At 45.2% G+C, this 18,387-nt stretch overlaps 1 protein-coding gene across 17 annotated transcripts in view; it reads left to right on the forward strand.

The window, feature by feature from the left end:
- The window catches only part of LDLRAD4 (low density lipoprotein receptor class A domain containing 4), a 413,486-nt gene that overhangs the window by 383,044 nt on the left and 12,055 nt on the right, over positions 1–18,387 (forward strand). For all 17 annotated transcript variants that reach the window (XM_082697585.1, XM_082697583.1, XM_082697576.1 and 14 more), the window contains one exon: positions 2,739–2,893. In XM_082697585.1, the coding sequence (XP_082553711.1) occupies positions 2,739–2,893 (155 nt within the window). The remainder of the gene's footprint in view (positions 1–2,738; positions 2,894–18,387) is intronic.

Genomic DNA, 18,387 nt, shown 5'->3' on the forward strand with positions numbered 1-18,387 from the left:
TGTTTGAAAATGTCTGTAATATGTTAAATGAAAAAAAAGCAATGTATTTGTACAATGATTCCACTCATTAAAAGAAGAAAACCTTTATTCAATAGGCAAATGCACAGATATACACAACAGGTGAACTGTGCTGTCCCCCAGGACACTGTGGGGCTGGGTGGGGTCAGGGAGGGCTACAGGCCTACAAAGGAGACTTTTACATCATACACTATTTCCTTCTGTATTGTTTACATTTTAAGGAAGTCTTCATTATTTTTATAATAAAATCCTTTTCAAACGAAACACAAATATACCCCAAATGCCCATAGAATCATGGAAAATACAATTTGACTGTGTTGCCACAAATGGTTATCTGCATAGCTTGCTGTATACAGGAAAAGATAACCTAGAAAGACATCCTCCCAGTGAAGAATTAACCCCTGAAGACTTTGTGCAGTGCCCCCACTGTAATTATCATTTTCCTCTCTTTCCATGTTTATAGAGCAATTATGTTGGTTTTTTTTTTTTTAAGATTTTATTTATTTATTTATTTGAGAGAGAGACAGTGCACAAGCAGGGCGGGTGGCAGGCAGAGGCAGAGGGAGAAGCAGGCTCTCTGCTAAGCAAGAAGTCTGATAATGGGGCTGGATCCTAGGACGCTGGGATCCTGACTTGAGCTAAAGGCAGATGCTTAACCAACTGAGCTACCCAGGCGCCCTTCAATGAAGCTTTTTTGAGAAAAGATAACATTTGTCAAGTCCAGGGCATGATTTAACCTGATGATCAGCCACATAGCTTCAGAGGGTGTCCAGAACAATGACAGCCATGCCAGTGGAGGGGATGAGGTGGGAAGCACAGCACCAGGGCTTTGCTGACTACCGGCTTCTAGAGCTGCTCAGGGCTTTGCCTCCTGAGCCTTCTGAGTCAGCCCATGGGATCTGGCCTTTTACTGCCCACTAGGACTGTGCCCGGCAAAACTGCCTGGCCTCAACCACTCACCACATCGGCCCAGCAGCTCAGCTCCCTCACACTCAGCTCTCCGTGCTCCAGGGTGCACATCCAGGCCACTCCCACTATAGGCCCCACGCCAAGTACCGTCCAGCCCACTCCAGCAAGCACATTTGTACATCTTTGTCCCTTGGGTACGTATGGGCAAGCGTGTAGGGCAGTGTCCCAGGACTGGACACGGGGAAGTCCAGGAACACCCTCTGGTTTACCTCCATGCCGACTCTAGCCCCTCTGTTTCCAGCGTATGAACGGTGGGGGCTTATAGGTGCAGACTCTGGGGGGAGGGTGCTACTGAGACCCTTCCTGCATTATCCTGGGTGTGGGCCCGTGCACAGAGAGAGAACACCTCTCCACTGGCCTGGGGTCTACAGCAAGAGGGCGTGTGTGTGTGCGTATGTATATCCACATACATGTGTGATGTGCACGAATGCACTACGCCCATGCACGTACATGTGTGCTGCTGTAAGCCCATGTGGGGGTGCAGGTGTGTATGTATGGGTGTATGCATGGGTGTGTGTTGTAGGCTCCAGGCAGGGACACAATTGACAGAGCTCTCCCTTCTCTCTTCCCCTTCATTAAAGGGGAATTTAATAACTCTACAAGAGTCACCCCATACCTCCCTACCTCACAACAAAGTTGTGTGCGCTCTTTCACTGTCTCGCAGAGACTCTCCCCATTTAAGTTGACCCCCCTGCACAATCACTTCCTTTCACCGTGCGGGGAAACTCCCAGGAACCAGTGGGCCACATTCCGCAGAGCCATGAGCTGGAAGTCAGAAAGCAGGAAACGTGGGTTCTAGGCTTGACCTTGAGCAATGAGCCTCTGCTTCCTCTCTGCAAAACCGAAGGGCTTGAATCCCCCAGCTCTAACTGCCGACTCAGGGTGCTGTGGTTCTAGAGGTCGCTCCCCGGCCCTGTCCTGGAGTTTGACGCGTGTTTTAGTGGAAGCCAGGAAATCCTCTGTAACTGCCGTCTCAGGAATGCAGCTTCTGACGGCTCATAAAATATGGTGCCTGCAGGGTTGGGGACAGGGGCGATGTGTTTTCTAAATCACTTCCAAAGGCAAGGCCCTGAGCAGAGGAAATTAGAGCTTTTTATCAACATATTCTCCCTTCGGTGTATTGTGGGGGTCCTGCCTGGGCGTGCTTTGGAAAACGTGACTCAACCATAAAGATGGGTTTAACATTCCGGGAGAGATTACCCTGGAAGTAGCAGCTTCAGTTTTGGCAGACTTTCTTACCTCCCCTGGGGGCAGGGCCATCCAGCAGGAACAGAGTTCAGATATTGAAGCTTTTCATACCCCAAGAGGCAGCAGCCCTCCAGGGCCTGCCTGCCCATGGGAAGGGACAGCCTGGGCAGCTGCACACAGGCCTGCTAGCATGCACACTGGACTAGAACTTCGGGATCTGTGTGGGGATGGGGTCAAGCACCTTTCGAAGTCTTGTAGAGTCAAGAATACTTTTTCCTAAGGCCCTGCTTAATGACACAATTTGCAAAGACAAGGTTTGAGCACCACATTTGCCTGACCACCAGAGGTCCATTGGCAAGAGCCCCATGCCCAGGTCTCTTTTTCTTCAAATGTTATTATGCTGTCAAGGTCCGCCGATGGCCTCGGGCAGCAGCAGGCCTGGGGAAAAAGAGTTCTTTCTTCAGGTCCCCGAGAGGACCGGGGCCTGGTGGTCGCGTTGCTCAGAGAATGGTGATGGCACAAAGGGGCATGTGGCTCACGGGCTTTTTCCCCTTCCCTCACAGCGGAGCTGGAGTTTGCCCAGATCATCATCATTGTCGTGGTGGTCACGGTGATGGTCGTGGTCATCGTCTGCCTGCTGAATCACTACAAAGTCTCCACCCGGTCCTTCATCAACCGCCCGAATCAGAGCAGAAGGCAGGAGGACGGGCTGCAGCCGGTAAGTGTGGGCCTGAGCCTCTCCCTCTCCGTGCCGCCCAGGCCTCTGTCCCAGGCTCCAGACATGAGGCTGGGTACCAGCAAGGGCCACAAAGCAGACTACCCTCTTGAGTCAGCCCACGGTGGTCCACAGGTATCAAACACTCTATGGAAGTTTCCTGTACTCAAGAAAAGCACGGGCGTTGTGAGTGTTGCAGGTCGGTGAGTTCTCACCACCCGAAGACCCCGAATGTAACCACTCCCCAATCAGAAGAGTGACATGACAGCCCCCAGAAGCCCCCTCGGGTCCTGCTTCTAGGTAGGCCCCCCCTACAAGGTCACTGCTGCCTGGACTGCTGTCAGCACAGATCACTTTCGCTTGCTTTTGAACAATATTTTTAACAAAAGAATCCAACAGGAGGTGCTTCTTTGTGTCTGGCTTCTTTCACTAAATCGCCCATGCTGTTACGTGGAGATTGTTTTTTAAAAGCGGCCCTGGAGATGTTCCAGGGATCAGGAGGGCACCCGTGCAGCACCACCTGTATCCATAAGATGCCCCGGGGGTTCAGCAGCGCCGTAGGTGTGGGTGAGCTAGAAGGGCAGTGGGGGGCTAGCAGGAGCTCGGGGCCGCCTCAGGGAGATCAAGGTGGGTTGGATTGTGCAGAGGACTCCCCAAAACAGCCCACGGTAAGGCTCGTTGGGTTGTAATTTTTAGGGTTTCTGGCTACTTCTTGTCCTTAATCACCCTCCTCTGGAAAATAAAACATGTTTTCAGTGGAACTGCTCTATGATCTGTACCCAGGAGACCGAAGGCCACTGGCAAATACTTTCTGTTCTGAGCTGCTAGGACAATCCGTGATTCTGGAAGCCTTCAGTAGGAGGCTTGGGAATGCGAGTTTAGGCAATTACAAACTCTTGGTTGTGGTGGTGGGCAAGAGGCCGGATCCCCTCATGCTATTCAGCCCCTCGTCATACTTAGTCCCTGTGTCAGGACACGGGGGTCTGAGAACTGGCCGTCATAGGTGTGGGGTTGCAGCTGGCCTGGCAGGTGTGGTGGAGTGGCTGCTGGGCCCAGGGTCCTTGGACCCTTAGGGGAGGGCTGGGTCACACTTCATCAGGGCTACAGAATTGCTCAGTGACCCATTAATTCTGCTGTCTGCATGGGTGGAGCTAAGGTTTGCTGGGTGTTCTGTGTCTGTGGCAGGCGGGGGCAGGGTGAGGGAAGGGATGGGGCTGCCGGAAGCAGTCTTGAGAAAGAACCCCCTTCTCCCTCTTGCTTTCCCTTGTGTGCTGCAGTCCCCTGCCTTTATCTCTCTGGGTCGCCGGTTAGGCCCATGAGCTTCCGCAGCCCCACTAACAGGATTTCCATCACACCACCACAGTTTCCCTGGGGGCCTCGGGCCCCTTGTCATCCCAGCAGTCTGGTACCCGAGGGGTCCAGATTCACCCAACACTGGTGTCCTGGTGCCTCCAGATTCCCCACTGTGGTATAGGGGCAGTTCTGTCCCCTAAAGTTCTGTCTCCTGAAGGAGAGAATGAATTCTTCCAGAGTTCGGAACACAGTACACCTCATTCCCCAGAGGTGAAAGAGAGAAGATAGAGAGAAGATCATACTCTTGGCAACACTTTCAGAACTGCAGAAGGATCAGCCATCACTGCTTTGCCTCAGCCTTAATGCAAATGCTGACCGCCAGCCTTGGAGGAAGGAGGCAAAACCATCCTCACTCCTTGCCATCAATAAGCAGCCCTCCAGTTTCCATGAAGTACCTGCCAGGAATTTACCCACGTTCCCTGCCTTAGGCTCTGGGCTCCACTCCCCAGGGGATCTGGAGTCACTGCACACAGGGACTCAGACTGCCTTCTTGTGTTTGGCCTGGGTCCCCACTGACCTCTGTGTTCCCCTCAGATTTAATTTGGGGATCACCTTTCTTCTACGTGACTCACCTCGCATCGATGAGGTGGCTCCTGCCTCCACTCCTCAGCATAGACCTGGCTGCGTCTGCTGTCCCCACCTCCGTCCACAGTGGCTAAGCTCCAGCCCATGGCTCTGGGTGATGGGACATGTATGCACACACAGTCACACTCTTACCAGCAGAATAACACTTTCGCAAAGGCAGAAAAGTGAAAATTTAAGGGTGGTGGGGTTTTTTAAAGATTTTATTTATTTATTTGAAAAAGAGAATGAGCAGTGAGGAGGGAGAGAGGGAGAAGCAGGCTTCCCCCTGAGCAGGGAGCCTGATGCAGGACTCAACCCCAGGACCCAGCGATCATGAACCAAAGGCAGCCGCTTAACTGACTGAGCCACCCAGGAGCCCCTAAGTTTGTTCTTACTTAGAATGTGTCTTCTGTTTCATTTGGGAATGGGTTTGTGTGGGGCTGTCTTCCAGGGGGCAGAAGGTTTCCCCCCCTCCCCCCCGGTCTACCCTGCTCTGGGGTTTGCTGGGCAGCAGAGCCTCTGTTTCTTGAAACTGAGAAGGTACTTGGTAATTTTTTGGATGCCCCTTAAGGGCTGCACAGCAAATGAAGAGATAATCAATATCTAGAGATTGTGTCTCTAGATGTCTCTCTCACACTGTATGCCTAATTTTGTTAATAAATGTCTGAAACTTTTAACCCTAAGAGCTGGACCCTGGTTCCGAGACGTAGGCTGCACTCAACTTAGGGTTTAATTCCTTTGCTGCTACTCTACTGGTTTTTGATTTCTTTGCAGGATGGGGTACTGAATGCTGTTGCTTCTCAAAGCTTGAATTTTCCTCTTAATCAAATGGGAATGGGGGTATTGCACAGCTTAGCCGTAGGCTCTGTTCAGCATTTCACAAACTCAAGATGTATTTTTACACAGTGACTAGAGACTATTCAGGCTCAGACTGTAGCTCCAGCTCCTGAATAGCACTACTGACCTGTGGAGAGTCTAGAGAGGGAAGAGAAAGGTTGAGAAAGCAACCTTACTTGTCTTCTAGACACAGAGACGAGTACAGCCAGCACTGTGCGCCGCTTACCATGTTTCTGGCTGCCCAGGAATGGGCCCCAACCAGACGTCTTGCCTCCTTTTTGTCTATCTCTCTTCCCTAACACCTTTCAAGAAAGGATCTCTACCTCTCTGTCAAATAAATGAATAAAATCTTTAAAAAAATAATATTACAAGATAACATTTAAGAAGTGAGTTCATTCATACCCTATAATAGCTACTTTACAACAACAGCCTTTTAAATTATGGCTTTTTTATTATGATCAAATTTCATTCTAATGGCTCAAGAAAGTATGAAACGAGGGGATGATTAAATATATAAATACATCAAGGATAATGGACATCAGATGTCTTACTGTCAGCAGGGGGAATTATAAATACAGAAGGGAGGAAAATTAATCTATGAGGTTAGATGGGAATTCATGTAATAATGTGATCTATACTTTTACTACATATGAATAGAGATAAAACATGATTTAAATATATACATTTAAAAAAAAAAGAAAAAAAAGAAATGCAGCTTCCCCTAGGACAGCACTAGGAGAGGAATTGATTAATTTACGTGCATGGTTCCCAGCTGGGGTGATTTTTGCCCCCTAGGGGACATTTGACAATGTAGGGAGACATTTTTTTTTAAGATTTTGTTTATTTATTTCACAGAGATCACAAGCAAGCAGACAGGCAGGTAGAGAGAGAGAGAGAGAGAGAGAGAAGGAAGCAGGCTCCCTGCTGAGCAGAGAGCCCGATGCAGGGCTCTATCCCATGACCCTGAGATCATGACCTGAGTCAAAGGTGGAGGCTTTTAACCTATTGAGCCACCCAGGTGAAACTTGGGGGTGCTACAAGGATGTTCTAAACATCCTTCAGTGCACAGGGCAGCACCCGCCACAAAACAAACAAACAAAACCGACCTGACTCTAAATGTCAGTCGTCCCACAGTGGAGAACCCTTGGTCCCAGCAGGTGTTGACTGCCATTTTTCTAGAGGCACTTCGCTCTTCAAAGAGGGTGCCTGTTACTATACATGGATCTCACAGGGCTGGCTCTGAGGCTTCAATAGAGTGAAGAGAACATTGCCCCACAGCATGGTGGGAAGTGTTGGGGGTCCCCTGCGTGATCAGACGGTCCTGGTCTGAGACTCGGAATAATTTCCCCAACCCATTCCTGCCCTCCTTGGTTCATTTAGTCATTCACTGAACACGAACCAGGCAGTGAGCAAAATAATGAAGAAACAGTCTGATGTTTCCTTGTCCCTGACCCTCCCTGTGACCCTCAGCAATGTCCAGCTGGCTAATTCTGTTTGGCATTTTATTAGTCTTCCTGGGACGGGCCAGGGGTCTCCAGTGGCCATTTGTGTCTATCACGGGACTGTAAACTGTAGGAAGGGTGTGGCCTGGGGCACAAGGGCTCAGTGTGAAAGTTTCAAGCTGCCCATCCAGGTACCCTCCCTGAACATCCCGAAGTGACCACCTGTGCCAGCCAGCCTCCTCCCCTGAGATGGAACTTGGCATTGAGGAAGGCCCCACTCTCATGGACAGGGCTTGTCACAGAGAGCCTCGTAGGTGCCCAACTAGCTGGCAGCTTGTGGGTGCCCAATGCTCCCCGTCAGCCTCCCCCTGGGTGAGTGCATTGCTGAGCCTGCGCATTGCTGAGACCCTGGCCCATTTATTCTAGAACCCTGTGAAGTCTCCTGAGCATGTTAGAAAAGATGTATTTATCTTAAACTTGCGTGAAAAGGGCTGTGCAAGGCACAAGGCAGCCCCCACAACAACAACAACAAAATGACGTGACCCTAAATGTCAGTAGCACCGAAGTGGAGAAGCCCTGATCTCAGCAGGTGAGACACTAGCTGGGTTTTCCTTTCAAGGAAGAGGTTGAACATGTAGCTGTTGGGCTCCGCCTGAGGAAACCTCACAGCCCTGACGTGAGCCACCCCTCTCCTCATCGATGGGCTTTCCACTCCGACCAAAGGGAAGAGCAGAACTAAGGTTAATAAGATGGACTCTTAATAGCCATGAATATCCCTAGTTCTCAGGGAGAGTCTTCTTCTGGAAAATGGTTGGTTGGACACTTGCCCCTTTGGGCCAAGTGTCAGGCTCACCCTGATTCTGGGAGGTTTGCTTTGTAAAGTCAGAGGTCCCTTCCTCCATGACTCCTCCACACGCCTTCTTCCTCACATGACACCCCCTCCCAGGGGCTCCCAGGCCCAGCGCTAACAGAGTCTTTTGGAAGCATACCTTCTCTGTGCCAGCTCCCTCCCGCCATGAAAGGAATGGATGGAATCAGCATTGGCCCTGGCCAGTCAGCCTTCATCACCACGGTATCTCTGAGACTCGGTTCTGTGGGAGCCTGGGGACAGGGCAGTACTGGCCATCAATTTGGTGGAAGCAGCTATGTCTGGGTGAAAATGAAAAATAGCAACCTAGGTTTAAATCACAAGAAAAGTTAATACTTAGCTTATGTCCAAGAGCAGTGAGTGGCTTTGTGACACAAACCTGTAAATATTCTCCCTGAAGTAGCCTTGGCTTTTTTTTTTTTTTTTTTTTTTTTTTTTGAGCCTGGATTCATGTGATTTCAGGACTTTGAGACTGTCTAGATCCCTTTCCATTACCTTAGACTGCCAAGTAATAGGACAACAATAAAGGGGCATAAGTATTCCAGACACAGCCCTGAGAGAGATTTGCACATGTCGCCAGAGCCTCTCTCACAGGAGCTGGGCAGGGGGGTGATAGGGGCAGGAGCAGCCCTTTCTGCCAGCCTGCAGTGACCCACCTGGACAGGCCGGGTTGCAGCGGGCAGCGGAAAGTGGTGAGGTCAGAGTGGCCAGCCAATTCCTGAGGAAAAGCAGAGGGACAGAAACATTTTGTTTCGTGTTAACTATATGAAATTGTGGGTGTTCAGCCATTTTGACCTATAAAAACAGCCATTTCAATTAAAAAATTAACAGGAGTCACGTCAAGCATTTCTCCATTACTAAGTGCTGCAGGGATTAAATCACTTGTGAAAATATGGGGGCCTCAGCCTCCCCATGGAGATGGAGCTGTGCCAAGCCGGCACTCAGCACCGCCTGCGCTATCCCAGCTCCATGGGGAGATTGCCAGTGGGATGCTGGAAGGATGCCATTTGTTTTGTGTCCCAGCTGTTGGGAAGGAGGACATGCCTGCCACGCCCAGCTGTGTCTGTACAGAAATGCGGGTTCTGGAGATCCAAAGGGACCCAGGGTGCAGGAAGCCCACACCCAAAGTCCTTCCCTACAGATGTTGCATGCAGACTTGCCCTAAGGTGTGGCCAGTGTGTATGGTTTGCCCCACAGGGTGTTTTGACAAAACTTGATCGAACTGCAAAAATTGGGAGATTTCACATAAAAACTGAAATTTACAACTTCTCTTGAAAAGTCGGTGTATCAGGCCACACTGGCCTCTGTTTGTGCCTGGCAGCCCCATGATGGAGCCACTCTGAATGGACTAGTGCTTACCTTTAGACTGTGGTCCCATCTTTCTGTGGGGAAGGGTGCCATTACCATCTGTTGCTTCACACAGTGGTGATTGTGTTTAGAGAAAAATCTGTTCTGCGTTCATGCCTCTATCACAAGGGGGAAAACAAAAGACCAAAAGAGCCACTGGTTTCCAAAGAAATGGGAGAGAACTTCCTTGTAGAAGTAAAAATCATTCATGCAAGAAGAGGAGTTCAACCAACTATGTCTGGGCCAGCAGAGTCTGGTGTCTCTTCAGTCCATCTGGATGTGCTCATTCTGGCCCCTGCCATCCAGTCCCATCCTCAGAGGGGGCCATCTCCTCCACAGCTGGGTCCTGGTGGCCAAAAGAATAGAGGAGATGGCCATCGACTTGTGAGCAAAGATGGCCTGAGGATAGGCAGTTCTGGACTCTACTAGAAGAGCTCGGGAATCCACCACACTGGGCTTAGAACTGCTGGTGCTTGAGAAGCCCACAGGCTATGTTCTGGGCCCAGTGAAGGGTGCAGGGAGTGGGGAAGTCAACCACACACCCAGTTCATTCCTGCAGGGACTAGAGAGGTGCACTGCTCTGTACCTGCCTTTTCTCATTTCTACTTAGGTTTAGAAAAGCATTTAGAAAACCATTTCTAAAATAATAGAAATGAACTATTTTAGTAAGGTGGGAAAAAAATGAACTAAAGGGCTTGATGTTGTAGTTATAATAAGCATGTCTCTGACACTCCAGACTAAAGAGAAGAAAGCCACTGGCTTTATTTAGCATTGGACTGAGATGAAAGATGGCAGGGGACAGTTTCTCTGTGGGGGAGGCAGATTCTTGCTGCCTGGGAAGACCAGGGGTACTTGTCAACTTGTTCCCATAAAATTCATTATATCATGAGCCTCTGAAACTGCATTTCCTAATGTTACAGGGACTGCGAGGGGCAAGCCAGTCAGCGCTGAACTGTAAACTCCAAGCATTCGTTTCCTATTGTCAGTCAAACTGTTTCTCCCTGTATAAGATGCAGTCCAGCCGCCAGACTGGTCATTTAAATGGTTTTACACTTTGGTATGTCTGACTGAAGCATCAGAAGGTAATTGTAACAACTTCCGAATGAGACTGCCTCCATTCTAGTGAGAGAAACAGGAGGGGAAGTTGCTAGCAAAAACTGGCTAAGGTTGCTGGGACACAGCTGTTACACAGCAGATTCTCATCAGAACAAAAGTAGAAAGGTCTTTTTAATAGCCAAGATTTGTTTTTAGAGCTCTGTGAGTCGTGCAAATTGCCCCTCCAGTGATGTTGCCGGTGCTCAGAACAGTTCTGGAATTACCTTCAGATCTTGTAAGGTCCTATTTTGGAGATCTTTCAAGGAGAAAATCTTTTTTTGAGTATCTCAGTGATGGCAAATCTTCCTTTTTCTTTTTTGTTCCCTGAAGGTGCTTTGCTTTTTGGTACCAGCCAAGAAATCCATTTAGAGTTAAATCTTACAAATGATGTGACTGATTGGGCTGAATTATACAAGCTCGGTGCTCAATTAGGAAGACTGATTTTGTCTGAGTTACAGAATGATGCCGTAGAGAAGGGTCCCACAGCAAACCAATGGCTTCTTCTGGGGAGGAGCTGGGACGGGAGGAGGTGGACAAAGAGAGGCTGGTTTGTGTGTTGGAACTTTTTTGATAAGAATGTGTTCATGTGCTACTTTTGCAATTAAAAAACATCCTCTGCTAACATAAGCTGATGATGAAGACAAGTCCAATAATGTTCTGAGCATCTATAGACTCCCAAGATAACTCATTTGAGTATGGTGTGTATTATGACAAAAGCATGCTAAAATCAGATCTTTAAGTAAAATTGGTGAAAATTTTAATAGGTAGATTTTAGTGATGTTTTAGATAGGCCCGATAGCATTTAATAATTTAATGGCAAAGCCTGTCTTGTTTCTTTTTAATTAGCCCTTAGAAATTGGTATAAATTTTTTCTGGGGAAATCAAAGTTCTCTTGATTATTCTAATTCTGTGGCACTAGCTGAGGAGGCTCCCCGGGGCTATCAAAAGATGCCAAGGGAGGTAGCTGGGTTCTGGCTCCATGTGTTAATCCCCCGACCAGCTCTATGACTTTGGGAAAAGCACTGTCCCTGTCCCTAGGCTTAATATCACAAGAGAGGAGGTGATTGTGCCCGCCTTGGCAGATAGCATGTAGTTCCACATTTCTCTGTTGCCCTAAGCTTTCTAATTCCCAGGCTGGTTTGGCTCCAGGTCTAATTGCTCATTCTCCCCCAGCACCAAGCTCAGAAGAGGCACATTTGAGGCTCCTTTCCTGCTCACTCCTCAGAGCCTATGATCTATTGTACTGTTCTGGAAATACAGAGGATTCCCTTTCCCTTTTCTTCCCAACAGATCATCCTGGATGATTTGTCTTTCTCTTAAGGGATGTGCCTTAAGAGGGAAGGACATTTTAAGTCTGGAGGATAAGTTTGCTGGTGGATTCCTGAAGAGGAAGAAAGGGGGGAAATGCTGGAGAAAACAGTCACTGATACCTAATGGTCTTGCCTTTGCATCTAAGCTGTTACTGCCATCTAGGGTGGAAAGACAGAAATACTAAAGCATTTGGATGGTGAGAAGCTATGTGAGGAAAAGGAAGACATGAGAGAAAATATATTTTACTAGATGGTAAAGGCGTTGCTGAATAATCAAAGATGAGTTTTGCCTCTGCTTTGAAGTTCTCACCCTGAGATGGGGAGAAAACAGTTCCAAATATTTGATGCCATACAATAAACTCATTCACTGGGGGTACCCTTGAAGGGTAGAAGACAAAATATCCATCTAGTAACAGCCTGGCTTTACCACAAACTGGCTGTTACCTCTGATGAGCAGTGTACCTTCTTTGGCCTCACCTTTCTCCCATCTAAAATGAGGGATCGTTGGCTTAGATCAGAGGCCTTCAGATTGTTTTTGACCCTGAAGAACAGTAAAAAACACGTTTTACATTGTAATCCACAATACTCATTTACACAACTAAGGAAGAAGTGTTGCAGAATACTTACAATGTACTCAGTCATTATCTGTTCTATTTCAGTTTTTTGGAATGCTGGTTTTGACCCACTTAATTGATTTTCCAGTTCTCTAAGGGCTGCAACTCACAGTTTGAAAAACACTTTATTAGGTGTTTACAGTCTCGCAAAGATCTCATTGTTTCCAGTCTTCAAATGTGTTTCCTCTGGTCTCCTGTATATGGAAAGGAGAGTTGGACTGAGAGCATAAAACAAAGAAGATTTGGGGCATGAGAGTGGCCTTACACATGGTCACAGTGCACATGGGTGCAAGGCACCAGGCTTCAGCTGCAGGACCCAGCAGAAGCCCCAGTAAATCATGGTCACATATTACTCTCTTTTAATGCTACAAATGTTGTATCCTTTGGATGTAAAAAAAATCCAAAAGATACAGAAGTAAAAAAGGATTATAAGAGAGTACTATGAACAAGTTGAAATGGACGGATTCCAAGAAACACACCCTACTAAGACTGACTCATGAAGAAATAGAAAGTCTGAATAGATCTATAAGTAGTAAGGAGACTGAACCAATATTCAAAAACCTCACAACAAAGAAAATAATCTAGACCAGAAGCCTTCATTGTGAATTGTACCAAACATTTAAAGAAGAATTAATCCAATCCTTCTCAAACTCTTCCAAAAAATTTGAAGAGGAGAGAACACTTTCTAACTCATTCTGTGAGGCCAGGATTTCCCTCAAGCCAGACAAAGACAACAACAGTAAAAGAAAACCAGTACCCCTTATGAATATTGATATAAAATCCTCAACAAAATACTAGCAAACTGAGTTTGGTAGCATACTAAAAGGATTATACACTATGACCAAATGTGGTTTATTTCTCTCATGGAAGGATGGTTCTACATATGAAAACCAATCTACTGTTCATTAATAGAATGAAGGGGAAAAACTAAATGATCATCTAATTGATGCAGAGAAAGAATTTGAAATTAGGCAATACTTTTTCATGATTAAAAACATTCAACAAACTAGAATAGAACAAAACTATCTAAACATAATAAAAGGCCACTCATGAAAAGCCCACAGCTAACATATGCAGTGGTGAAGAACTGAAAACTTTTCCTCTAAGATCAGGAACAAGACAAGGATGCATGCTTTTACCATTTCTATTACATCATAGTATTTATTGGGAGTTTTGGCCAGAGCAACTTGGCAAGAAGGAAAAATAAAAGGCATTTTTTTTTTAGAAGGGAAAAATTAAAATTACCTCTGTTCAGAGATGACATGATCTTATATATAGAAAACCTTAAATATTCCAACAAACAAACAAAAACCTGCTAGAACTAATAAACAGATTGATCAAAGTTGCAGGATACAAAAATCAATATGCAAAAATCAGTTGCATTTTTTTACACTAAGAGTGAACAATCTGAAAAGGAAATTAAGAAATCAGTTCAATGTACAAGTAGCATCAAAGAGAATAAAATACTTAGGAAGAAACTTAACCAAGAAGGTGAAAGATTTGTACACTGAAAACTATACAATGCTCTGAAAGAATTTAGACACAGCTAAATGGAAAGACATTTATGTTCATGGATTGGAAGACTTGATATTCTTAAAATGTCAATACTACCCAAAGCAATCTACAGATTCAGTGTAAACATGTGAAACTCAATGACGGTTTTTTGCAGAAAAAGAAAAATTCATCCTAAAATGCATATGCCATCTCCAGGGAAATAATGCCCCCCACTGTAGCCAAAATAATATCGAAAAGGAGTAACAAAGTTGGAAGTCTCATAATTCTTGATTTCAAAACTTACTACAAAGCTACAGTACAGAACAGTATGGTGCTGGCATAAAGACAGACAAAGAGTCCAATGGAATAGACTAGAGAGCCCAGAAATAAACTGTCACCTATATAATCAATTGGTTTTTGACAGGGATGCCAAGACCATTCAAGGAGAAAGGACAGTGTTTTCAAAAATGGTATTGGGAAAACTAGATATCCACATGCAAAATAATGACATTGAACTTTATCATCTAATACCATATACAAAAAATTAACTCAGCATGGTCCAAAAACTTAAATGTAAGAGCTAAAGTTATAAAACTGTTAAAGAAAACAATGGGGAGAAACTTCATGAAATTGGGCTTGGCAATGATTTCTTGGATATGACACCAAAAGCACAGGTAATGAAAGAAAAAATATATTAGAATTCGAAAAATATAAAAGTTGTTTATCAAAGGACACTTGTCCAGAGAGTGAAAAGGCAGCTCCCAGAATGGGAGAAAATATTTGGGAATCATATCTCTAGTAAGGGATTGATATACAATATACATAAAGAACTCCTACAATTCAACAACAAAATAATAGACAATGTAATTTTAAAATAGGCAAAGGACCTGAATAGACATTTCTCCAGAGAAGATGCACAAATGACCAATAAGCACATGAGAAAAGCTCTGTGTCACTAACTGTGATGGTTTATTTTATGTGTCAACTTGACTGGGCTAAGCAATGCCAAGATAGGTAATAGAATATTATTTTCAGATGTGTCTATGAGAGTAATTCTGGAGGAGACGAACATTTGACTCAGTTGACTGAGAAAAAAATAATCTGCCCTCCCCAGTGGGAGCAGGCATCATACAATCCCTGGAAGGCTCAAGGAGGAAGGGTAAATTTTGTCTCTTCCTTTTTGAGCAGGAGCGGGGGGTACATCTTCTGTTCTGACATCAGAACTCCTGGTTCTTGGGCCTTTGGACTCTAACACTTATATTTAGCATCACCCCCAGCTTCTCAGGCCATCAGACTCAGACTGAATTATACCACAAACTTTCCTTGTTCTCCATCCTGCATATGGAAGATTGTGGGACTTGTCTGTCCCTGTAACCATATAAGTCAATTTCTATAATAATAAGTATCCTACTGTCTATAACTCCTGTAATTATTTATAATTCCTATAATAAATATCCCATTATATATTTATCCTATTTTATATATATAATATGATATACATTAAATTATATATATTAAATGTGTACATATATTGTGTGTATATCTGTATCAATGTTTCCTATTGGTTTTGTTTCTATGGAAAACTTGACTTAATACACTACACACAAATCAAAACCAAAAGGAGGCACCACATCATACCCTTTGGGATTGCTGTTAGCAGAAAACCCCAGGAAATAACAAGTGTTGGTGAAGATGGGAAGAAATTGAAACCCTGTGCATTGCTGTTGGGAATGTAAAATGGTACTGCTGCTAGGAAAACAGTATGTTTGGCTCCTCAAAAAATTAACCATAGAATTACCATATGATTCAGCAATTTCACTTGTGGCTTTAGACCCAATTAAAAGCAAAGCTTTCAAGAGATATTTATAAACTCCTGTTGATAGCACCTTTATTCACAATAGCCAAAGGATGGAGACAGCCAAAATATCCATCAATGGGCAAATGAATAAACAAAATATGACATATATTTACAATGGAACTTAACCTTAAAAAAGGAGGGAAATATTGACACATCGAGGAACCTTAAAGATATTATAAAGATATTAAAGTGAAAAAAGAATACAGCAGTCTATCTGCCCACAGAAGGACAAATGTTGTATGATTCCAGTTATAAAATGTACCTAGAATAGTCAAATTCATAGAGACAGAGAGTAGAATGGTGGTTGCAAGGGGGTCAGCAGGGGAAGGAATGGGAAGTTAGTGTTTAATGAGGACAGCATTTCAGTTTGAGAAGATAAAAATGGTCTGGAGATGGATGGTTGTGATAGTTGCACAAAAATGTGAGTGTACTTAATGCCATAGAACACACTTCTAAATTTTTAAGATGGCATATTTTGCATTATGTACATTTTACCACAATAAAAAAAGTAAAAAGAAGACAAGTCAGTTTCCCACTCACCACCCACCCCCCTGAAATGTACCAAATGGTCAGATTTAAAGAGGAAAAAAATGCTGTCATTGTGTTCTAGGTCTGCAAATAACACATCTTGATTGTTGGCGTCATAAAGATAATCGTTGGAAAGATAGGTGATTATTTTTGTCTTCAATGCAGATGTTTAAGCGTCAAGCAGATTCAACTCAACAGGAAATTTTTCCATCAGTATGACTGTTCATTGACAGTTGGAAAGGAGGAAAAAACAAAGCGACTTCTCAAGTGTAAATGAGTCTGAAAATACCTGTCTTCAAGCCCACAAGATTTAGAGCTGTCTTGTGTCCCTTTTCCATAACATGTAGATTCAGTAGCACCCCTTGATGACCAGCCAGCCCTCCAGAGTGGCCCAAGGGCTTCGGGGTGCTTTTTTGTGGATCTGTGCTGATAGGCTCTGTCATGAGGGGAAGCCTCTCCCTTGGCACGTTTCCGCACACCAGATTCTGCCCACAGCTTTGCAGATTCAGAAGAAATAGGTCACCCGACTCCAGGTGCTTGAACATGAGTGAGCGCTGGTCGGTGACTATATTAGCAGAAGAATGACAAATGGCGAAGTACTCATTCACAGGAAAGATTTCATGTTAGCAAATAAAAGAAGATCTAAGAGATAAGCTCTCATGATAAGCTCTTACTCTTTCTGTTTTCTGCCTCCCTACTTTGACGTGGGGATATCAGAAGGAGCCGTGCATGGCATAAGCAGCCTCTGCTGGTGTCTGGACCTATGATGGTTCCCTCAGTGGACGGCTAATGTCAGCTGAGCTAATGACTGAAGAGTACAGACAGGGATCATGCCCTGGTGGGCCCTTCTGTGTAGCACCTGGGGTCTTGCTGAAACCCAGTGGTGGGAAGCGGTGGAGAAGAACTTGCTGTGACGGGTCTCCTGGGTAATGCCCCCTCTTAAGAATCAGCTCCCGACCTTATGAGAAGGGTTCTGGAGAAATCTGAGATAAATGCAACTTTGCTTAAGCCTTCTGATGCTTCTAGTGTTTCCATTCAAAATGCCACCTTTGTGGGGCGCCTGGGTGGCTCAGTTGTTAAGCATCTGCCTTCGGCTCAGGTCATGATCTCAGGGTCTTGGGATCCAGTCTCACATTGGGCTCCCTGCTTGGCAGGGAGTCTGCTTCTCCCTCTCTCACTCCCCCTGCTTGTGTTCCCTCTCTTGCTGTCTCTGTCAAATAAAATCTTTAAAAAAAAAAAAAAATGCCACCTTTGGTGACAGGTGGTGGCAACATTGTGTGTCAGGTATACTCAAAAACAATTTTTTTGAAAAAGACAAAATGCCACCTTTGGAATAGTCTTGTAAATAAACAAATGAGGAAATTTCAATCAATTCATTATTTTAGAAGTGATAACTGAAACTTATCCGCATGTTAGCTGTGTAAAACAGCCAGTAGCCATTACCTATAATGGTAAGCGCTACCATTTACTGAATATTTATGTGCAAGGCATGGACTAAGGAATTTGCATACCTTGCTATACCTGAGCCTCAGAACAAGCTCCTTTTGCAAGTAAGGAAACTGAGACTTGGAGAAACGAAGTAAGCTTGTCGAAGTCGCAGATGGAAAAGTGGTGGCCGAGGGCTTTCCCCAACTCAGAGTTCACTTGCCCTTACAGTTCTGTGTCAATAGCTGTGTCATCCATCTGGGTAATATTCAGTTGTCATCAGATAATCAGTCATTACCTTTCTTGTTACAGTGACTTTGTTCCAGGCGGAAAACCAGAGAGTAAGAAACACACATGCAAGGGAGGGCACATACGGAGAGGGACCCAAGAGAATACCCTTCTTGTAAGCTTCCTAGATGAGGTGTGACATTCCCTCATGTGTTGTCCTACTCAGTTTTAATGTGTGTCTCAAGTAATTGGTCTAGTAATAGATACAACATGAGCGACTTGAGAATAATAGACCTCAAAAAAATGAACTAGAATTGATTCAAAGTGATCCTTAGAGTAATGTCACGCCAACTCACCTTCCAGAATGCTTTCTTGAGTGGAACAAGGTGGGGGAGTGACGGCTTAACTTTGGGGATCGTGCAGCACCCCTGTTCACTCCCACCCCCCATCCCATGGGAAGGTGTGGCACAGGGCCTTTTCAGTTATGCACATCCTCTTACGTGTTGGGATCAAGACCCCTTGTCAGGAAGTAGT

This window comes from Mustela nivalis (assembly GCF_964662115.1).
Source record: "Mustela nivalis genome assembly, chromosome: 14".
In the NCBI taxonomy this organism is placed as follows: Eukaryota; Metazoa; Chordata; class Mammalia; order Carnivora; family Mustelidae; genus Mustela; species Mustela nivalis.